At 37.1% G+C, this 24,262-nt stretch overlaps 1 protein-coding gene across 2 annotated transcripts in view; it reads right to left on the reverse strand.

Annotated features, from left to right (window-relative positions):
* ORC5 (origin recognition complex subunit 5) overlaps positions 1-20,664 on the reverse strand; it is a 68,181-nt gene extending 47,517 nt beyond the window's left edge. Inside the window, exons 1-9 of one of the 2 annotated variants that reach the window (XM_027888183.1) lie at positions 20,305-20,565; positions 19,021-19,126; positions 13,745-13,911; positions 12,229-12,321; positions 8,638-8,835; positions 5,076-5,150; positions 2,647-2,758; positions 2,165-2,295; positions 316-364 (exon numbers count right to left, since the gene is read on the reverse strand). In XM_027888183.1, the coding sequence (XP_027743984.1) occupies positions 316-364; positions 2,165-2,295; positions 2,647-2,758; positions 5,076-5,150; positions 8,638-8,835; positions 12,229-12,321; positions 13,745-13,855 (769 nt within the window). In that variant the 5' untranslated portion in view covers positions 13,856-13,911; positions 19,021-19,126; positions 20,305-20,565. Of the gene's footprint in view, positions 1-315; positions 365-2,164; positions 2,296-2,646; positions 2,759-5,075; positions 5,151-8,637; positions 8,836-12,228; positions 12,322-13,744; positions 13,912-19,020; positions 19,127-20,304 lie in introns of both variants that reach the window. The other variant, XM_027888184.1, reaches the window with a different exon arrangement.
* Positions 20,665-24,262: the final 3,598 nt, after the last annotated feature.

A 24,262-nucleotide genomic window follows, 5' to 3' on the forward strand; every position in this document is an offset into this window, starting at 1 on the left:
CCTTGACAGAGAAATCACCTACTCCATTACTTTGCAGAAGTCCTGGTGGTTGAGTGAGGATAAGGATTTACAGAGAGGAGGAAAGTTTTCATGGTATTTCAGCCTCTCTTTCCTAAAAAAACCACCACTGAATACCATCTACTGCTTCTGCTGCAAACACTTCTGGCTGGGTGCAACTGGAATAAGCAATGCTGTTGTGAGTCAAGAAACCCCTGTGTTACGACACAGTGAGGATCAAAGCAAAGTCCTCCACAAAACCCACAGAACAGCACCTGCTCTCTCATACACCCACTCAAATAAAAGACAAAGGCTTACCTTCCCCTCTGACCACTGGTTCACAGTACTTAGAAAAGTTGAGCGCTGCCTACAGAAAGAAAAATAATTCAATGTATTAAAAGGGTACTATATATTTGATACAGCTACAGAATATACCTAGCAGAGCAAATCATTCCTTCGCAAAACCAACAAATCCTTTTTCAGTCAATAATTATGCCACTTGCTTAGAAACAATATACTGTAAAACACAGCAACATTTCTGTACCATAAAATACAAACATAAGTAATTTATCACAGGTTACTTGGTTTTGAGCCTGGCAAAATATGTTTACGGAACTCAGGGGCTGCCTTTTTTTTTTTTTACCATAATTATTTAAGATTATAAATGCAATAAAAATGTTTTCAAACTTTTTTTACTCCATTTTTAGAAAAAACGTTCCATTCCAGGAGCAGCTTAGCATGTCCTCCAGTAGGAGAACATGTGTCTGCCACACATACGGACACACAAGCAGAAATTATTTATTTGAAAAAAACAAGCAACCATAAAATACCCTCCTAACACGTTCCATATTCAAACAAACTCCTTTTGCCTAAGGTAAGAGAGATTTTTGACAACACTGTAATCCAGAAAATGCTTAAATCAATATCACACTGAATTTCATAAAATAACAATCCTCAGCTCTCATTCTCCTTTTCTCCTACTACACTTTAATAAATCTCTGTGTTAGTACACAAAACTCAATGCACTAACTTCCATATATAAATCTAATGAAATTCCCAGTAACTTCCATATATAAATCTAATAAAACTCCAGAATATATTATTAATAATCACATATGATGGCATACACATTTAGAGTCTCTACTAGACAGTGAGGGGTTGTTCAGAAGTGTACAGTCAGTTGTACGTGTCTGTCACTATCTTCTAGAGAATAGACTTGTCAATCACAAAAAGAATTTAAGGCCCAATTAAGCATGTATTTTCATAATATTGGTATTTCACAAGCACACAAACAGAGCATCTAAAGCTAACAAAATTCTCATAAGCAGAGCCACTCAAGAACATGTCTGCCAAGAACTGTGACCCTGGTTTCTATTTGTGTCTCCAGCAACCTCATTTAAATATAAAACCTGTATGGTTTATGGATAAGTTCAGCTGAAGCATAGCAACATGTTCCCAAGGGAAATGGAGGGAGAACATTCAGATCATCTCTCTAGCACTGATTTGTTCACTGGCCATTTGTAAAATTTCATCGTATGGAGTACAGTTATTTAAATAATAATCTGATGAGCTAATTACTTGTTACTGTTATTAAGCTTTTCTAACACAAAGGCCACCATCAAGTGCCTGCCATTTTTCTTCTCTTAAGTTTGCTTACTATCACATTATTCAATTGGTATATGGTTAAAACTCCTTTTTCCAAATACCTTCAATCCATTACCAGAAAACCACACAGCACTGGAAGCCCATTACAGTCACCAAAATAACTGCAACCTTTGTTATGGATTTTTAGGGAAACTGCATTTTGAGCTAACACATTCTTAGAGGGAAGATTTACATTAGATATAAGGTCGACATTTTTTACAATGAGGGTGGTGAGACACTGAAAGAGCTCACCTAGGCTGCCAAAAGGAACTTGAATGCCCTATCCCTGCAAGTGTTAGCCCAGGTTGGATGGAGCTTTGAGCAACCTGATCTAGTGTACAGTGTCCCTGTCAATGGCAGAGGGGCTGGAACAGATAAACTTTAAAGGCCCCTTCTAATCCAACCCATTCTATAATTCTGATTTAAATTTTGTCCATATTCAACAATAAATCAAGACTTTCAGAGCCCATTTGGCCCAAGACACCCCAAACCAAAGCAGCAACTCTCAAGAAGCTCATCTCACCAGATGCCGAAGTTCTTTCAGGTCCCTACAGACCATGTAGAAGACACCAAGCAGAATATTGATATATGCAGAATAGAAATCTGCAGTATATTCTGGGGGATGATTCTGAGACAAGATCTTCTGCAGATGTCCTGTTTAAACAAAAATAAATTTTGCTTATTTAAAGCCAAGTGACCCCATTTAAAAGTGCAAAAACAAACTATAATCATCACTTAAAAACACCCCAACACAACCCACCAAAATCTACACTGTTTTAAAGAACCAGCAAATAAAATGGAACCAAAACGTTACTTTGAGATGTTTTGGCCAGCGGAAATAGACAATTCTTTTGGAGGTTGTGTGAATATAGACTTTTATCTTCCAGTAGCTATTACATACCCTGAATCCTGCAGAAGGCCCACTGAGAAATGGAACAAACTTTTGAACATTCTTTGACAAAATACTATATAGTCCCTGAGAAGCAAATTTAAGAATCAGTTTACCTATGCTGTAATCAGGAAAATACAAAGTGAGTGGATCAAAGCATCCCATGTTTGGACGGAACAGTTCCCACACTATTTCACTGAGCAGGACAACTGTCACATTACTGTCAGTCTACAAAGGGAGGAGAAAAAAAATGACAGAGAGAGAGACAAGCAGAGAAAGAACAAAATAACAGTGCATGTTAGAGCATCAATGAGAAAAATTATTATTGTGACTTTTCTGTTCCACAAAAATCATCAAATTTACAGTTTAATACAAATTACTAGCATAGTAATAATGCTTCAGCTGGCCTAATCAGGCAGCTCATACATTTGCAAATTTTCATAATTATATGATATTTCTCTGCATCCTTTGCCATTTCACTGACATATAAGCTCCGTGGGGTGGTATAGCTCTGGTACTACACAATACCTAATATATTCCACCCCTTACTTCCAAAATTAAGGGAGCATTTTACTTTGGTAATTAAACCCAGATTTTCAAAGCAAACAGGAAAAGTTAAGAAGCAAAAGGAAGTTCAGCACTTCTAAAACCAAGCTCTCTTCTATGTTATTTTATAGGTAATCTGGTCTTTAAAAACAAACACACACATCCCAAAACAAATGTAGTATTACCTGTTTACTCTCCCAACTGTCTTACTAGTAACCAACAACAGCTGTTCATAATAACATACTCTTTGTAACCAAGTTTTTATTGATCAACTACCTACCTCGAGTTTGATGTTTTGGACAACAGTTAACAAAATGCTTCATATTAAAATAATATTCCCTATTTCAGTCACCCTTCAAAATATTAACTATTTAATGTGAAACTAACTGCCTGTGAAGATGATGTGTCATTCTCCTTTTTTGCAAGGTTTATGCAAGCATACTAGAAATTCTGCACAATGAAAGATGCTTTTAAATATGGTTCTTCAAGAAAACTATTGAAGAATCTCAAGAAAACAAAAGGAAGGAACCTGATTGAAATGACAGTGCTGTGAATGACCTGAAAGAAAAGTTTAAATGCTATTTATTCCCTTCCCTGAAACCGAGGGAGAATCTTCTTTTACTTACTCTTCCCACTTCTTGTCGAAGTGGCACCCACCCATATTCTTTACTGTTCTTTCTTCCTCTGTTTTTATGAATTTTTTTTCCTTTTAACAAGAAAGCATCTTTCTGTAGATTTCTTTCAATTGTGCTCCTCTCCCAGATCTAGTGTTTCACCTGACAGAAGTACTAAGGTATGTTCAGTTCAGTTCCTGACTGATTTTCCAATATGAAAACTTCAGTACTTCCAACCACAGTCCTCACAGAAATCAAGCATCCAATGACCTGTTCTTTATCAGTAATCCTCCAGTCCCGTGAAATCCCTCACTACTAATGCAATTTCTTGTCTCCTTTCACTGCAGGAAAGAAAGCAATGGAGTAGATTTGCTCCTCCAACATTGCTCTGCAACATCAGCTGCACAAGAGTTTTAGAAAGCCTCAGTCCAGAATCCAGAATTTAAGCAACTGGAATATCAGCATTCAAGAAAGCTGACAAACTTAATTGGAGGTTAGTTTTGAATTTGAGGATGTTTCTTTGTTACATTTAAGTCTTAGTCTATGGTTTTTTGGTCTCTGAACAGCACTCACAGACACAAGATTTCCTCCTTTCTCTGCAGAACAGGTTGTTTCTGCTTCAAGAGCAGTAAAGTCCAGAACATGGCCAGAACAGACAAAAAGAGCCAGAAAAATGCACCAGCTGCCAGGATTAAGAACACAGCTGTGAATCATTCAGTAAATAGAGAATCAGTGTCACCAGAAGATTAAGGGCACCGCACAAAAGTCTTGAGATAAGTATAATTTCAGTTATTTAGATGTTCAGACATTTCAAAGTAACAGCATCTTCTGATTTTGTCTTCAGCTTCTTTTCAGAGAATGCACCATTTTTCATTATTCCAAGGCAAAAAGCCTGGATGCTTCAGAAGTGAGAAAGGGAGACACACAGTGGTTTACTCCAATCAGAAACTCACTGCCGTGCAATTCCAGAAGAAGTGTAAAAACTCTCTACCAACACAAAACACATTCACAGCTGCTGAGCAGCCCCACCCAAAGCAGCTGGTAGTCTACTGAAAAATCTCATTCTGAAAAATAAAAAAATAATGTAGAAAAGATAGCATGCATCTTTGACACCAGCCTCAAATGAATCTACAACACATCAGATAGGTAAAATAATATACCATTAAACCCAATTAAAAAAAAAAAGTGTAATAAAAACCTGACAGTGTTTAAATTTTGGTTTGGTTTCTAATTTTGATGACTGTTCTGGGGGGCTAAGGGTTAATTTTGCAACTTTTCTTCTCTAAGGAATCACTTATCTTTATCTGTGAGCCTAGATGGACAGATGCCACATGTTCAGTTACTTCCAATATGCAGGACACATATGTTTTTTCCCAGATACTTACCAACTCTTGAAGCCTAAGAAATGCTGGCAGGATGTTTGCTTCCATTTCCCTCAGCTGTTCTGCTCTATCCAGTACCTTTTAACAAAACATTATTATATAGACAGTATCAACTTCCACTCTCACACGGACTTAAAATTAATTCTTAGCTGCTGGAAACTGAATTGGAGAGATTATTGCTTGAAATGTGCTTCCAGGAAGCCCGAGCAGCTCCGATCCAAAAAAAGATACAATCCCCTGACAAGCAACATTCTCATGCCTTATGGCAGTAAGAATTAATACTTAAGTATACCAGTCAGAAATACCACTGACAAAGTCATGATATCATTATCAACCATTGAAAGCTCAATTTTTCCCCAAAATTCTTATTATTTTTCAAACTTACATGTAGTACTGTAGCAGTGTAACTACACGCTTACTCTAGCAGAGTTATCTTTTCCCACTACGGAATTATTTTTCAGAAACAAGCAAGAGTTGATATTTTAGGAGAAATAAGCTATCATCCAGAATTCACTGAATTGAATTTTGAGAGAAACTTTTCTTGCCATAGTTTGCAGCCTAGAAATTTACAGGACTTACTGCATGCAAACCTCACGTAGCAGTAACAGATATGTTGCATATGTATAGCTTAAATAGGAAACACTTTAAGCTAAATTAACATTTTGGAACCTGGAGAATAAAAACAGAAGTACAAAAACATGCATGGTTATCCTCTGGCAAAAAAAAAATGTGTATTCTCAATACCCTTAAAATTTTGACAAGAATGAAAAAGATAACAGAAACACATCTTCTGTGGTTTATTTACTACTCGCAGTATAAATCTAAATTCTGAAATTCATTACCTCTTTTGAATTACTGCTGTTGAAAGAAAAACTCTAGGTCCCTAGAAAATTATATTTTTCTATCCTATTACATATCCTCTCTCCACCAAAATCTTAACATCTATCATTTCTGTTGCCCACAGCAAGGAAAAGAATTTTATGTGGACAACCAAGCATCTTATGAATATATTACTTAAAAATCCCACCACACAAACCTGAAGGAGTAGTATCTCTGCAACAATATCTCACACTTCTTGGGAATTTATTTAAAACTACAGTACAATATATCTGACTTCATATTGACATCTGTGTGGCTCATAGAATAAATGACTTCAGGAATGAAGACTGTACTACACAACTGACCAAATAGAGGCTACATATTCTTACAAATAAAAATACTGCTTACTGGACCCAGCAACATGCAGCTATCAAACAGACAGCTTTAAGGTCTTGACCTTAAAGTAGATCATACTTTTTAGTTAAATGGGAAACAAACTACAGTTTCTACAGCAGAAAATATACTGTGACCCTGGCTTTTGGAGCATGTCAAATGGTTCAATAGAAACAGTCCACCCCAAGGCTTATGAGTCTATGCCTTATTCTTTAATGTCGATACAGACTTGTTACCCTTCAATTTTTTAAAGCAACTACACATTTTGAACTGGCTGCTCATTTACATTAAAAACAGTAGCTTGTTACTCTGTAAAGTGCTAAATATTGTAAATGTCTGAATGACTACAAGTTATATCTGCTACAATTTTTCAGGTAGTTAAAATGAATAAATTCATTTTGCATAAGTAATCACAAGAATTCAGCACTCATACTTGGTTTAAGAGAAACATTAAGGATTCTTGGCTTGAAAGTAAACATTTATCTTAATTTACTCTGAGTTAATTGAGCTGAAATAGTACATTATTTACAACTGAAATGAAATAGAGTAAGTTGGCATTGCCAGTTTATGTTACCAGCATGCTGGTCTTTCCATCACCCTCAGTTTAAAACCCTACAATAAATCCAGATGACATAGGTTAATAAACATGAATTGATTTCTCCCATTCCTGTCTGTTCTCATACAGAAAGGAACTGAAATACTAATTTAATACTTAATTCTTCTGAAGCAACAACTAATTTCATGATGCAACTGAACCTTTATAGTTATTTAATGGTTTGTTTTTTATAACCAATTGTTCAAGAACTTTCTAATTTTCTGAGAGATGCCAATTTATATAGTATACATGAAGAATTCTTTACTGATGTAGAACAGTTTTTTAATCCAAATACTAATTTGAAAGTAAAATTTTACTATAAAAAGCATTTTGTGAAACTCACTACAAGTTATTATAGAGACAAATTTTGTCCTTATGGAATCGCTGAATAATGCCAATACCACTTTTGTGATGGTAAATTAAATTGTCTATTTATAACTTCTTATCTGTTTTAAGTGTTGGTGGTACATTTTTTCCTTCATTTGATTTCTAAGAATTATGTCAAATTTATTAACTTCATGACCTGTAGGAAACTATGAGATAGTACTCTTTCCACTAAACATAATATGAAGTTATTTAACTCAGTGGTTAAGTATTTTTAAATGGAAATGAAACTTATTTAACTATAACCTGTGAAACGGAATGAAGAATGATCAGTATAATTATGGATTTCTTGTCTGACTGCAAAAACCCCCCAAAGCATTATGGGCACATCAACAGCTGTGATAAACATGCAGAGTGATTACCAGGGTCATTAAGCTCTCAATCTTGAACCACTTTCATGTTTTCTTAAATAATCAATTTAACCTCTTTTAAAAAAAAACTAATTTCCTACCATGCAAGAAGTGTCAGTCCACATCTTTTGCAGGTCCACAATGTACACATTCATTTACACATCACTAATACTATGACCTTCATATTATCCTTTCGTCAGACCTCTTGTACGAAATGTCTTTCTACATTCATCTCCTGGCACGATAAATGCTGTTATACTCCTTTATGTATTTAAGATTATCACAGTTAAAAAAGAAAACCTAAACCAAATCCTAACTTCTAGTACTACACTGATTCAATCATTCCTGCAATCTAAAATCTGATTATTTTTCCTGCAGTCTGCCTGTTTATTCCATTTGAGTATATCATAATTTTTTTTCATTGCAGTCTTTTTTTCCATCCTAACTTTAAAACTACAGTTCTTGCCTCTGAGGGCCACAAGTGTAGTTGAAGGAGTAAGATCTCAAAAGCACTTTGACAGAGGAAGCTATGCATTTTAGTTCCTTAATATAAATTCTAATTTGACCTATTCTAGCCAACCAAGCCTTGTCATTCGCATTCTCTGTAATTTGCTTCTGCTCTATTCCCCACCTTTGCTTTCCTGTTTGTGAAGCGGCTTTCACAAGGAAACAGATGTGCACGACTTACTAATAATAAAACAAATGCAGGCTCTCTGTGTTTAAAGACTTTGTAACACTATTACATCCCCAGTTTAAATGTGAGGTATCATTTATGTTGTTAGGTATGCTAAACATTATTTGTGTAGAAAAAATTCTGAAATAAGGAAAAATAGAGAACCTCTCCTAAAGCTTGTAAACCAACTGAAAGAATCCAACCACTATCAACAGATTCTGAATGAGGTCTACGCAGAAATTTTGTGAAAACTGTTCTATAAGGCACATATTTCTCATACAAATTATCAACAACAATTACTTACTCCCTCTTAACAGGAACAAAACTGGACATCAAAATTAAATTACTTACAATGTACAATGTTTGATCTTGAAGCTTTCGACTCACAAGAGCCTGTTTAAACAGACGTACAAAGTCATTGAATGTATCACAAGGCACAGGAGAGGTTGGTTCTGTTTCAGAAGAATAGCGTTGCAACTGGATGAGAATTTCTTCTAAAAGAAGTCGTGATGTAAAGCATTCCACACAGTTCACAAACACATGAGGAAGCTGAAGAGGATAGAAAAAAAAATAAAACTTTATTTGGCTTTTTCATGTAAATACTCCAGAATCACTTTTCCAGATAACACAATCGATGAAGCAGAACATAGAGCATAAACCAAAAAAATCTGTAAAAAAAAAAAAATCATAATCAGTTATGTACCCAGTCAAAATGTTATCTATCACAAAATGAAGATAGATTTGATGTATCTTCAAATGGAACAGTGTATCTTCTAAATGTTTAAAAACTGAAACAGTATATCTTTTAACTATGTTTAAAAATTGTGAGCAACACATAAAAAGAAAACCAAATAGCATTAAATTCAAAGAAATTTAGACAATCGTAACACATTATAGTAAAATGGTCCACTCCAAATTACAATCTCTAGATAACAAAGATGTCTCAAACATATCACAAAGAGAGTAATCTAGGAGTACACTCACTAAAATTACTCTGAATGTTTTTGGCATTCAGTGCATACAAGTATGAACTATAAGCTTCTACATTAGACTTGTGTTCAGCATGACTGTGTAGAACATTTTTAGAAAACCAGATTTTTGCAGAGCAAAGAGTGTGTGAAAAAAGCAAAGTATGAGATACAATGTAAGTATTGACTTAGTAACACTGAAAAGCTACTGTCACTTGCTTTTAAATAGAAGGCACTACAAACTACAAAATAGTACTAGTATTCAAACCTACATAAGGAAAAAAGAGATAATTTTCTGGCAACTGTTTTTAAGAAATAGTATCTGCATAGTTCCATAATCTCTGACAAGGCATATGCTTTTTTTCACACTTAACACTAAAACCTTAGTGTTTAGTGTTAGGAAACATTAGTCACTGGGATACAGGAATATGTTTGTCTATAAGAAAAAAAACCAAAACCAACCAATCAACAAGTACTTCATTCCAGTCTATGTGAAATGCAATATATTGTGATTCCGTAGATATGGGCAAATGTGGGTACATGTTGGCAATTCACTCACACAGCATGTAATAAAAAGCTTTTTTTATGATTTTGAACACCATTAAAAGAAAGGGGCTACATCTCCCAAAGCAGCTATTCAAAGTGCTGCACCTCAATAGCAGAAGAAATGCTGAGTGTCTCAGATGTGATTCACATCATCACATTACATAGGAGACACCTATACTTGGTAAAAGGAAACTCTGTAGAGTTGCTGCTTAAATTGCTTGCCAGGGCCAGGCCACATCTTTGGATATGCTGCAAGTGGGTAGCACAGCACTATGAGCACTGCATGAAAGAATCCTGCATGGAAGAGGATCATAACCCCTGTCTTCTACTCTTCTCCTTCTGCAGAATTTTTAATGATGGAGGTTTCTGCATAAAACCCATTCCTGCAGATAAGTGCACTCCAGACAAGCCAAAAGTATCAGGGCTATGAGAACACACAAGTGGAAATTCCTGGTTTAAGTGTGAAGTAGGCACCTGCCACTGGATTTAAATCCCTGAAGTTTGCAACTTACAAAAACACAAACATTGGTAGGTTTAGATGGAAATTTCTGACATCCTTCAACTCAGAAGGGCGTTATAACACATTTTGGAAAAAATTACGACGGAGGATAAAACTAGCATGAACATACACATTTTTTAATAGAAAAAGAAGGGCCACAGAAGTGGCAAGAACCCAGTGCTCAAGTATTTAGTCAGCGCCGACCAGAGAGGGACTGACATGGACTTATGGCATTAGCTCTCTACATCATTCCTCAAGGTAACTATTTTTCCAAGAAATACACATTCAGGCACAGTGACCCCCTACTTCTACGTGGTTCAGATTCTAATATGATGTTTAAAAAAAAGAGTAGGTTTCTCTGCCTGCAGCCCTTGCAGTTGAAATAAGTCCATTCATGACAAAGTTCCTACTTTGGGTTGGCAACACACAACAACTCCAGTATTAATGAAGGATGTAACTCATCTCCCAGTGGCCAGCATTAAGGTAGTCTTCTTCCTTAGCAACTGAGGGTTTATAGTTTATATAAAGGTGGGACAGTTTATAGTCCCACCTTCTAGGAACATAAGGTTCCAAGTTCAAAACTGTACATTGAATTCTCAGTGGTTTCCACTTGACATACTTCATCATCATCTGCATTATGAGTTCTCCTCGACCTGCGTCTTACTTACTCCTACATTATTTTCTAAGAGCAAGAATCCAAAGGAAGGTTGGCTTGGATGGTGAAGCTGAAATTGAATTTACGCTCTCAGCACTTCTGAAAGCGATCCTCACCCAGGAGAAAGCAGCAACAGTACTGCCATGGGACAGTATAATCCATGCTGCAAGCAAAAGACCTGGCAATGCCAAGCTTAGGAAACATAAACACACCTGGAGAACTGATTTTATTACATTCAAAACTGTGAATGGCGTCTTGTTTCAAAGGGTTTTTAATTTATGATGTATATCTAGCTATGTTTGAAGGATCTAGAATAAAGTAAAGTACACTAAATTTTTATTTTTTAACAGGTTCTGAATAGATAATACTAAAAGGGGTACACTTTTCCCATTTAGAACTGATTCTCTGCCAAAGCAAAAGAACAGTCGTTTATTTTCAGGAATTAAACAGATTGTTCCTATGCAATATTGCTTAAACATTTTAGAACTCCTGCATTGTTTCTTTTTCAAAGTTTTAGATTTTCCTGCTTCTATAAGAACTAACCAAATTTACTGCAATGTATACGACATTCACAAGTCTGCAAAACCAACTAACCATAACAGAAAGAATTGCAATTGCCTGGTGTTCAGACAGTGATTTTCACCATTTCAGACTCTTCCTTTTTCAGCGAACATGTACAGCTTGCTATGTTTGCTTTGAATGCTTTTAACAACTTCATTAAGCTTAAGCTCCGCGGCTTACATTTAAATAGATCGTACACAGCCAACTGAATTTAATTAAAATGAGTTTGTCAATACAAAGCAAATAAACAAAAAATCAACTACTGCTAATTCTTCTCACTATTCTTAAAGTAATCTCTCACTCTTTTTTTTTTTATACACATGAGTTTAAAGGAGAATTGCAAGAAGATTCAAAAAAAAGGTGTAGTGTAAGTGACTGCAGACAGAACTGGAATCATCAGTACTTACTTGCAACTGGAGCTATTTCAGGCTAAGTCATGCAAACAAGCTGAACAATATTTGGCTTTTTTATAATTTTTAAACTTTCTTACAAAAGTTATTAGGATTTATATTGTATCTCAGTATCTCCAATTCCATTTCATTCTAAGTGCACTAGTGAGAAGAGTGATGCATTCACGACACAGTAAGTGAAGAAGAATCAGGAAGCCAGAAATAGCTGAGAAAACAAGTCATTTTCAGAAAGTAGAGGCTATTTCAAGAAACCATCTGTTACAAATAAATTGTAAATTCAATATCTATTGTGAACATTCTTACCTGTAAGGTGTTTAGAAGAGTTTGCATCACATAAGTCTTTCCACTAGATGTATGTCCGTAGATAAAAATCGATGGAAAACTAAACTGCTGACGCTAGGGAAAAAAAAATTGTTGCTGTTTCAATTCTTCTTTTTCATTCAACAGATACAAGATTTATCAATGAAGTTTCCCTCAAAAAAAAAAAATTACCTTCTAAATTGAGGCATTAAATATAAAATACAGCAATTACTACAGAATCAAAAGATCAAGTTTTATGTTTCAGCCTCACTGAAATGCCGGGAGGACAACTCACAAGAACCAAGAATCACACAACTTCCAGTGAAACTGCTGCAATACACAACAGAAACACATTACGCAACTGAAAGGAAAGGAAATCTTGGGAAGGACAAATTACAAGCCATACATTACTCTAACTCATGCAAATTGCTTTTCTTCTCATTAACACTAAAAAAAAAAAAAAAGGTTGAGGAGGTGGAAAAGGAGCTGGCTCTTCTCTCATGAGGCAATATAAGACATCTAGTTATTTAATGGTCCTGATGCTCTATATTTCATGTAATTTTTTTACATACAAGGAAAATAATTGTTCTTTTTATTTCATTCTGAACAGGCACTTATTTTTGTGTTTTTCTCATTCCTAATGATCTCATACACTAATTAAAAATGAATACAGAAATAAAATGGATACTTTTCATGAAAAACAATAATATTCAATTAATCCAAGATGAAGCCACTCTTGCACAATATATGCAGGTACTCTAACCTGCATATTTATCAAGAATTTAAGTATCTATTTTCAAGAAAAGTTGTTGCCACAACTTTTATAAAATAAAATATTTTATTTTATATACATAAAACTTGAATGCTGTAATTTGATGGTAATATTATCCATCGCTAAAGGCAGAACCAAAAACAAAGACTAATTTCCATTTCGTCAGCTGAATGTAAACAGACATATCAACTACTTTCAAGTTTGCAGATAAAATCCCTGTTGCTTTTTACCGCAGCTTAGTGAAGCAGTAACAGAATCAATTAACAGGCGAGTGACTTCTGAATCTTGTGACCAGCCACAGAACTACTAAGAATCAGACCAACTTAAGGTACTTAGAATTCAGGTACTCAGATTAACAGGTCAAAACCAAACAGAATTTCTACACTGACAATGAAAAAAAAAATAAACAAACAAAACTTTAGACTAGGGAAGAAGAGACTCCCTGGTACTATCAGGAAAAGATGGAACAGTCATGGCAAAATCAGGCTTCGAGAGAGCAAGGCACAAATGGATGTGGTTTTTTAGATCCTTCCAGTTGCAAGACAGCTTTCAACCTTCTAAAGGACCAGAATCCAACTGCCAAACAGTAATGATAAGTATGAGTAACAAAAAATAAAAGTACAACAAAGAGACAACCAAAGTATGTTCACAATGATCATCACGAAAACACACCCACATTTCTATTCTCCCCTCTGAAATCGCAGAATGCCTTTGCTCTAGTCAAGCATACAGTACAAAAAACACTACCTCTCCAAATATTGACAGCAACAAGGACACCTGGGATTCTCGACAAGGCACCAAACTTTCCAAGTGAAGCAGTGCAGCTGCTGGATATGCTGGATGTTCAAGATTAGGCATTTTGATATTCCTGCAGTTAAGTCACCTACACATGCAGGTTCAGAAAATAAAGTGATCTGGAAAATAAAAAGTTTTCGCTATTATTTGCTTTCATATGCATAAAAAGAAAATGAACAGGAATTGATAAATAATCTAATCAGACTTTGAGCTCAGGATAATAGAATAATTATGTTAGACTTATAAGACTTCAGCAAAATTAAACTTAACTATGTAAAGCATTATACAGGTATTTTGATACCAGACAGAATCAAAAAAAAATCAAATAAAAAGGGAAAGGCATATAGGATATGAGCAAATCAATATAAGAAGGAATTGTCATAGTTTAGTTAACTGAAGAAATACATACTTAGTTCTGATTTTATATGCATTTAAAAGTAGCAAGGGAATAAAATGAGGAAAGTAGATTAGTCACAGATCATCACCTCTGTGAACAGGCAATAAATTAGGATTTACAAGTAATAGGGAAGTGGTAGGGCATAAGGAAAGATGAAGATGACAAAATAATAGCTCTTGGGCTGCTAATAGCAACACTTAGAACAGAATCATAGAATCAACTGGGTTGGAAAAGACCTCTGAGACCATCAAGTCCAATCCTTGATCCAACACTGCCATGGTTACCAGACCGTGGCACTCAGTGCCACATCCAGTCTCATCTTAAAAACCTCTGGGGACATTGAATCCAACACCTCCCTGGGCAGCCCATTCCAATGTCTGATTAGTCTCTCTGTAAAAAATATTTTCCAACTATTCAACCTGTAGCGCTGCAGGGGGTTGTTGTGGCCAAAGTGCAGGACCCAGCACTTGACCTTGCTGAACCTCATCCCACTGGAATCAGACCATCTTTCCAGCTTGTCCAGGTCCCTCTGCAGAGCCCTCCTGCCTTCCAACAGATCAACACTCCCCCCCAACTTGGTGTCATCTGCAAATTTGCTAATTTGCCCAGCCTAAAAGCAGCAGAGGCATATGAAGAAAACCTAGCTGATGGTAAAGACTGGAAATAGTCCTTAAAACACATAGGAGCCCAAACCAGTTATATAAAACTAACATTAATTACAGTCTACCTCTTAGACAAGGACTAGACAAGGAAAAACAAAGGTCTTGATTGCTGAGACACTGAGAAGGCTGGACTTTAGTGACTGAATATAGAAAAACACCTCAAAGATACTATTTCGTCTGCACTTCTAAAACTGCTGGAAAGACAGTACATTTATCTGTAGTGATACAGACAACATGCAGAGAACCTCAACAGTAACCTCAACAGCTGGATTCTGACTTTGTCAATCATAATATAACCTGATAATCAATTAGAAAGTTCGGAAATTTCAGTAAGGCAATAAAGGTATTTCATCAGCTGACAGGAATATATGTTATCAAGACAAAGATAATAAACAAAGCATTCCAAACACTTTTAAATGTAAGTACTTACAGCTAAACACGTTATGCTGGGTATAAGTACAACAGAAAAAAGATTAGGTTAGCAGAAGGAGACCAGAAATAGCATGGGAAATTGAAAACAAACTGTTGTGAAGGAAAAAAGAAATAGAGTGTTTCAATAACAGGAGAGCTATTGGGATACAAGATGGTTCATAAAGACATATGTATTTATCAAAGTACTTAATAACAGAGTTCCTTCTGGGGTCAATCTCTGTTAAGTATTTCCATAAATATATTTGAGGAAAGATTTTTTCTTTTATTTTTACACTATGCCTTCAGGTTTTTTTGAAGTAAAAGCTGGGGTTGTAGAATCATCAACAGAAAAAAGAAAAAGGATAACTTCTTATAACAGAAGTAATGCCAGTGTAATGAAATTGTGTACTTGAAATTACACCTATTTGTAAGCAACCACATCACACCTAACAAAGACTACAGTTAGGTATCAGAAAAAAGTCTGAAGTAACTTGAAAAGTAAGTTTCTTTACAAGTCAGTCACATATTATGGGAAATCAAAGTAATGCTGCTTCTCAAACACCCCTGCACAGTACAACCTACACTAAACACATTTCAGCCACTGGATAAATACCTACATCTCTCCTGACTATATGCATCGCCAGTGGGATCCCATTCCAGAGTTCACAAGGGAAACTATGTTTAGAGCAACACGTTCACAAGACAACTAATTTAGATTAAACGGCATTGATAGCACAGGGACTAATATCGGGTAAAGACTGAATTCAGGGTGTTCCTGTCCGGGGAAGGTTGTTCATGGGACTCCACCAAGACAAGGAAGGGGCAGAAAGCACTTAGTTTGCAGCTGAAACAAAGTAAGGATGCCGAGAGCACAAGTTAGATTTCATGATGGTTTACATAATTTACGAGGACTCCTCTTCATTCACTGGCCCTGAAACAGCTGCGCTTGGCAGCCTTTCTACGCTTTAGCATGAAAGATGAAAGAACTTAAAGAGATCAGCACGGTCCCACGTCCCCTAAGGCCCCACAAGGGCCGAGCCCCGGCTGATGGGCCAGGACAACCCCGGCCATTACAGAGAGCGGCTCAAGGGCTCCTTCTGCCGCGCGCGTGGGAGGATGAGGGTGCCCCCGGCCCAGGGGGCGGCTCAGCCAGCAGCGGGTCTCGCTCCCGCACCCATTCCCAGAGGGAAAGCAGCTGCAAGACCGCTCCTTCTCCTCCCCACTCGGCTCCTTCCCGCCCGCCCCGGCTCCGCTCCGCTCACCGGCTCCTCACACGCTCCCGCCGCCGCCGCCGCCGCCCGCGCGCACCGCCCCCTCCGGCCCGCGCATGCGCTGCAGAGACCGCGTGTCCGCCGGGGGCGGAGCGGGTGTGAGGGGAGCGGGTGTGAGGGCAGCGTGCCGCTTATCTCCCAGGGTTATCCCACGGGCTGTCGTGTGTTATCCCATCGGGAGAGCCGTGAGGGGAGTGCGCCGCTCCGGGAGGGGGGGTCGTCTGGAAGCCCCAGGGGGGAGGCAGGGTCTTTTCCCTCAGGGAGAGCTGTGAGGGGAGTTCGCTGCTCCTGGATTGCCCCACCCCGTCCGGGAGCTGCAGGGACGAGGCGGGGTCTTACCCACCTCAGGGAGAGCCCTGAGGGTGTTGCAAAGTGTGGAAATATGTAACATTTTCTTGAGAAAAGATGATCCTTAATGTTTGATCGTTATATACTTTCTAGCCTAATCCTAGGAGAGGGATTAAATCCGTGAAACAACAAGCTCTAAGTGATGTCCTGGTTAGAATTGCCTTGTTGAGGTTTAGGGCTTGACATGTTTCAGTGGTCTCAGACGGAGGTGGAAGTTAACAAAGCTTGGGGAGAAGAATGGGCCACTGGTAGCGGGCACAAAGAATGCAGAATTTACAGGCCACAAGGACATTTGACAGAGTTAAGAAACTACGCAGCAACTGTGCTGAAATCAGCTCCGACTGGGTAAAAGGTAACTCCGCAGGGGCGATCACAAACACCGACTCACGGATCACCAACCCAAGAAACTCGCCGACCCAAAAGAAGAAAAAGGCTGACCATGCGGACTAATTAGCATTGGAAGCGAGAAAATCATTAACCAATAGAAGATAGAATACTAATTAATAAGAGAAATCTGTAACTTGTAGCAAATGAACCTTAATTCCTTTCTTTGCTATAATGTATAAACAGTAAAAAGTTTTGATAGTTGGAGTGCTTGGTTTCTGGAATTCCAGCTATCACCCAGACGTTGGTGACTCTGAAATCAATAATCAGTGTCTGAAATCAATAATCAGTGTCTCTCCCTAATGTGTAATTACTGGCTTGCTGCACACCAGGTAACAAGTCTGATTTTTGTGTACAAGGGCAGCCTGCCCCAGGGATTGGGCAGGGTCTTATCCCACAGGGAAAGCCGTGTGTGGCACATATCCCTGGACACAAGCGTGTGAGCCGCACATTAAAAACGGCTTGGCAGCAGTTCATCAGGGAAAGGAGGGTATTGGGGTTCACAGAGGGTTCCCTGTGGGAGGAGAGGGGTGCTGGTGTCAAGAGATCCAGGACACAGAGTCAGAAGGTTGTGTTCATGGTTGTAGTATTTGTTAATTTAACTCTAACCACCTGTACAGGCCCACACGGTTCATCCTGTGAGGGGACAGCGCCATCTGCCCTAGGAGGGGTCTGCAGGTGCTGGGTCCCTTCTCTCTGCACACACAGACAATACCATTATAAATAGTGTTGAGAGTAAAAGAAAATGGTCATGAAATTGTACATGTAACTGACATTATGTTAATACAGAACACTACTTAAAGCCGGGGCTTTGCGCTCTGAAATTGTGCAAATTACAATTAAAGTTATATTATGCATAAACAGTGCACATTGTATTAGAGGGATAAATGTGACAACTGCATGCTGGGTTATGAAAATCAAAGTGATAAACTCCTTCTGTGTGAATCAAGCATGGTTTATTTTTAGCTGTCAGGATTTTTATATAAATATATATATACATGTGCATGCACAATCATCATAGATTACCCCGAGCAGATCTTTAGATATATATTGAAAATTAATGGACCAAAACCAACCTGAATGGAATTAGAGAAAGAGAAGCAAAAAAAGATGCAACTGATTCTGATTTATGGTTATCTATACCAATTTGTGTACAGTCTTGTTTTTTTTTTTTTAATGGCCTGTTATTTGTCACAGCTTTGACAAAGAATAATAATAAGGTGAAATCATTTTTATTGCTACTGGATTTGCATGTATGAGCAGAAGCTGTAGTATTACTAATTCTGTCCACTTCTTTACTTGGGGGAAAAAATCTTAATTTGAAGCAAAAGGTGTATTTCAAAGTGTCGTAACAAGGCATATGCTTCCCAACAGAGTGAAATACTTTTTTTCCGAGCTCTTGAAACTGTGGAATCTCTTGGGGCAGATGTCTCTGCATACAGATAGGCCATGTTTCAGAAACAAACCCAAATATACTAACCAAAAGAAATCTCAGAAAGTCCACATGTGTATAACCCATGTGGGAGCTGAAATGAAATACTTTGGGAGCAGTTCCTAGTGGTGTTCAGAATTTGCATCTTCTATGGATTACTACTGAGATAATCTGAAATTTGGCTTTGAGTTGAGCAAGAACCCTAAAATGAGAGATCAGTCTTTAAACATGTAACTTTCACTTCAGTGATTCTGTCGGAGAATTGATGGTTCAGGCTGCAGTTCCTCTCAAGGTCATTTCAACACAGCATAAATCCATATTACCTGATAGGGGAGAGTCTCACTCTCCCTGTTGCATCCCCACTTCCACTCATTTTCTGGTCCTAGGATTTGGGTAGTTACAGAGGGCTTGTTGAGGGAACTAGTCCAGCTGAAATCAAACTAAAAGAAAGCTACTTCAGTAATTGCAGCCTTGCTTCCCAAAGCCTGCTTATTAACTGAGTGGGATCACCACTGTCTCATCTAGCTTCTAGTTTGGAATTCAAACAAAATACCTAGTTATAATTCTGTTTATTAATCTAAAATGACACTATTATAATCATGAGGTAAGACTAAAAAAAAAAGTTTGTATATAGCTTTAATAATTTAAAATTATTAAGAATATTGTTCTTGATTTAGCAGTTGATTTAGCATTGCTACAGATAGGATTCATGCCTAAGTATGTAGCTGGTTATGTGTAGCATAATAAATTTTAGTTTATATCTTTCATCAACCACAATTTTCATTGATGTTGTTACTCAATATGCATTTATGCGTAGCTTTAAGTTGTTTCTTAATTTATATTAAGCTGTCACATGCCTTTTTATCTTATTCTGACTGTGAGTTGCTTAGATACCAAATATATTCAAAATAAGAAAGCAAACAATAAACTGAGGTTTGAAACCAGCATATAACAGAGCAGGAGATAGTTCTTTCTCTCTGTGTTTATGGTCAGATATTTTATATTAATAGTTTTTTGTCTGTGAAACTTATTTTCAGTACAGGTAGTGAATAATTTTCATTTTAGTTTTCTTATCCATAGCTCGAGTTCAGCAACAAACTTAAATATAAAATATTCACTCATTTCATTCAAACCACTGGGATTCCTCATTTCTTAAACTTATTTAAGTGAATTACAGGGTTATGTTCTTTAAATTATATATGTAATTCTATATATATAAGGATAGAACACATATGTATTTATCTAGATTCTGTATGTATGTAGAACTATATACAATTTGTATATACAATATGTGCAGTATTTTTTTTATTTCTCTCAGTCTTTTCAAGATACATTTTACCAGTGATGCCATTGTGGTGGATGCTATTGAGACTGCACCTGTACTATTTTTTAGCAGTCTCTTTCTATTCCAAGAAGGCAATTCCAGCTGACAGAGGTGCAGAAAAAGGCTCTGACAAAGGGCAGGAGGAAATTACTGGTCTTGAAAGATGTTCTCTTGAAAGTACCACTAAGGTGGTTTAAGAAATGACTGCCATCACATTTCCTGCCCTCTTGGATGATACAGCTCTTTCAGCAGAGCAAGTGGAAAGGGTAGTGTCATTACCTACCTTTACACAAGTCATCTATTTAACTTAAATTCCCAGCTAAGTATTATTTAAAATATACACTGGATGATTTTTCTTCCAAGTGGATGAAAAGATCTCAAGTGGTTCATTGTGCACACAGTGGTAGAGATACAAGCCCTAAATAATGAAAGAGGAAAGGTACCTGCAGTAACTTCTAAAATGGTTTCAGCTTCACCTGCTAATGGCTATCTGACACATCCTAAATAAGAATGGGCTTTGAGCCTTGCTGAAGAATAGACACCAGGATGTTTAACTAAACACCGGTGTTGTAACAGAGCAAATAAATATTTTAAGTACAACACTGCAATAAGGAGGAACACAAACTTTAGTAAAATACACTAAAAAAACCAAACTCCTTCATGTTTATCCAGATGGAAACCTGCCACTCCCATTGGTATTGGTTTGCAAATTTGTTATTTAAGAAATAGTATAATTAAATAAATACTAAAAGAATGTTTGAAGGGCAAAAGTATGCTGGACCAAATAACTCTGCTCTGTCTGAAGTACACCTACTGTGCTGCAGCCCATTCTGGGGAAAGTAGCTCTATGCACCAGCTGTAGAAAGGTGGTCAAATGGGTGATGAAGCAATTTGAATACATTGTAAATGCCCATCAGAAGCCTAACAATTATTAGTTAATGTCAACTGAAGTCATACAGAGGTATATAAATCTCTGTGCCAGCCCACATTGCACTTGTAACTGCAAGAAGTTATTTGGTGCCTTCAGAGTATCAGCCTCCCTCCTCATTCTCCTGACATCGAAACAAGGGAGATCAGGGGTAGTTCAGCTGGGTAATAGCAGATTTGGGTGAAAGTACTCAAAGTTACACCAGGAGAAATAGCCCCTGGAGACAATGCTATGGGCTGTGGATTGCAGGAGTGCAATATATTCCCTTCACATCTTTTGCTGTCTCCTAGTCAACCCCTGTGTCAGTGCTAAGGGTGACCTGGTACTTCTTATAGCCAGCAGACATTCTTTTCCACTGGCACTTGGCAGTAGAATCAGAAACTGAGGATCTGATCCATAACTTCTCATTAAGTTTGCTAAAGATAGACAAAGATGAATGTTTAACAATCTAATCGTTAGTGATTATAATCACCAACAGTGGATTTTCAAGGAATTAGTAGTAATTAAGCTCTCATTTATAACTCATTAATATGAAAAACAGTATTTCTATGGATTGAATACTCCCATAGTATCTAATGCAGAGAATTTGCAGACAGAAATATATGATGAACCATCCAGAGTTTGAGATCTCCAAATGAGATTTGATAAAAATATCACCGTAGGCAATTACTGCCGAATTTCAGCTGGTTGCTCAGACAAATCTGTTGCACAGTATCAGAACAGTTTACTTTGAATTTAGGCCTCAGGGGAAGCAATCTGTAAAGATGAGGGATAGAAAATAAATATCTTTCCTCCAGCTGCCAATAAACAGTGTCAATTCATATTGGAGATATCTTAATTTTTAGTTACATTTCTATTGATTCTAGGCTCTGTTTATTTTCCAGATTATTTTTCTGGGAAAATTATGTCCTACCACCAACGTCCTCAGTCAAATCAGTGTATTAACTACTATGCTTATTTCTCTAAGAAGGTATGTAGAAGATTGAGGTAACATATGTATTCTCACAGAGAATATTTTACCAAGAATGTATCATTTTTGCATACAAAACTGCTGATTTTGATAAGTTACTTTATGTTCTTTATAAATCAGGAGGCCAAGGAGATGAATGTCACTAGAGATACATAATCAAAACCTTTTACTTATCATTATATATTCAGATTATGAAAGTCATACCAAAGTGATGTCATTTCCATCTGAAGTTAGTTCTATCTGGAAATTCTTGGTTCACTTGCTTAAATGCCTGAACATAGACTGAATTAATTAGGTGTCTGAGTTTGAACTTAATGAATTTCCTTAAATGGCATTTGTGTCTGCATTGTAAGAAATGAACTTTTGTTTTTGAGACTGCATCTGACCTGTTAATGGCTTACCATTCCTCTTTCAGAATTCAGTAAAAAGCAAAGGTTTTATGGCATGATTGATGTACCCATAAAAATGGGATGATGCAACCAGTCATTGTGATGCGACTCAGCTCACATCACTGTTTCCTGGAACATGAAAAATGCTAGAGTGATATGTTATGTACAAAGGCAGAGTTTTTAAGCTGTTTGGTTGGGTCCTGTGCTGAGCCAGGACCTACAGCCAAGCATTGACCTACAGCCAGCCCATGTGCTTTTTAACAGTGAAGACTTTTTCTTTCAGTTGTAGACCAGTATTTTAATTCTCCCTGTCATGCAGCCCAATGTAACACGATTTCATGTGTTAATCAAAGGCAATTATTATGCTATCTGTATTTATACTATAAGCATATGAGAATATAAACATATGTGAGCGTGTATGCACATGTGTATGAGTTAGGAGTTGTTCTGCCCATTAATGCCTGTGATAGTGCAGAGTGTTAGAATAGGACACTGGCACTTCTACAAAACATGTTTGGTAAAAATGTTTTACTTCAGAAAGGACTTGCCAGTCTCTGACTTCTAAGCTGTGCCATGGAAAAAGGTGTGGCTATTCAGTGCAGTGACAGCAGATTAAGGCACCACAGTGATGAAGAAATTAGCCCGAACTGAATATGCAGATCCAGGTTGGGAGAGTAGCTAATGAGTAATGTTGCTATATATACATTCCTAATACGCAAAATCTGTAATCCAAACTTCTCCTAGGTCATCTGAACCAAACCCATGGCATCTGGTCTTTACTATTCTAATCCAGATACATGCAACTGTGCTGGGGCGAGGTGAGGGCTCCACAACAACATTGACTGAATTGCACGATATTAACCAGGGTACCCCCATGGGCCGTGTACACAGGCCCTTTTTAGAGACCCCTTAACTCCTTCAATAATTCCATCATCAATTCTACATAACTGTATTCCCTCAGTTGTTGGCTTATACAGGAGCTTTCTAGATCCCAGTGTGAATTGAAGTAAACCTGAACTTGTTTTCACCTATATTAAACTCCCCAGAGTGCCATGAAGGAACTCACACTGCATTTATCTTTGCCTTTATCCTGAAGTACCCTGAACAGAGCCTGCTGACAGCCTTGGCTTGCAGCTTTACCCCACTTACAGAGTCTCCTGCGCTGGGACACGACGTCCTAGAAACTTTAAAGTATTTTTTTATCTTTCGTGACATTGTGATGTGGGACTCACATTCTGAGGGAGCATAATCTGTTGGGAGAGTTTTGTTTTCCTTAAATTGGACATATAACTGCTGAAACATTCATTGTGAGATGATTTTCTTTCATGTAAATTTGGTATTATTTTGAAAGTGGTTGAGTTGGTTGCTGTTTCGTAATCACAGCAATATCATTCCCATGGGATTTATTTTTTGCTGTCTTCCAGTAAATTGTGAGGGATAGAGCCCAACACTTTTTTGTCAATGTAGAATTGAAAATTAATTTGATATTTAAAAAGAAAATCAATGAAATATTGAGTCTGCAAGAGAAAGCAGCAGCTGAGTCATCACATTTGTGGACTAAACTGTAATGTCACATTTTTAATCTAGAAAAGTAAAAAAGCAGCTAAATTTCACCCTGGTCAGATAGACTGCTTACTGAGACTAATAAGAAATCCTTTCTACTTCTCAGCTTGAACTTTTCCTTCAGCTTATTTTCCACAACCATGTAGCTGTCCCAGTCTTATGCCAACCTCTCAACAAAATAAATTTGGCATTTAGATAAGTGCAGAGGAGAAAAATTTCACGCTAACAATTTTTAATGTTCCTAATTAATTATTGATTAGTGCTAATGACGGTAGCAAAAAAATTGATTTGCTGTTTGCACTGAGCTGAAATAATTTACTTGTAAAATGAAAGCAATTAACCAGTAAGACTAACAGTGATAATGTATTAATCTCCCATTTCTAATTCACTA

The sequence above is a fragment of the Empidonax traillii genome, unplaced genomic scaffold (genome assembly GCF_003031625.1).
Source record: "Empidonax traillii isolate 1590-97213 ecotype Southwest subspecies unplaced genomic scaffold, ASM303162v1 scaffold234:size820800, whole genome shotgun sequence".
NCBI classification, from domain to species: Eukaryota; Metazoa; Chordata; class Aves; order Passeriformes; family Tyrannidae; genus Empidonax; species Empidonax traillii.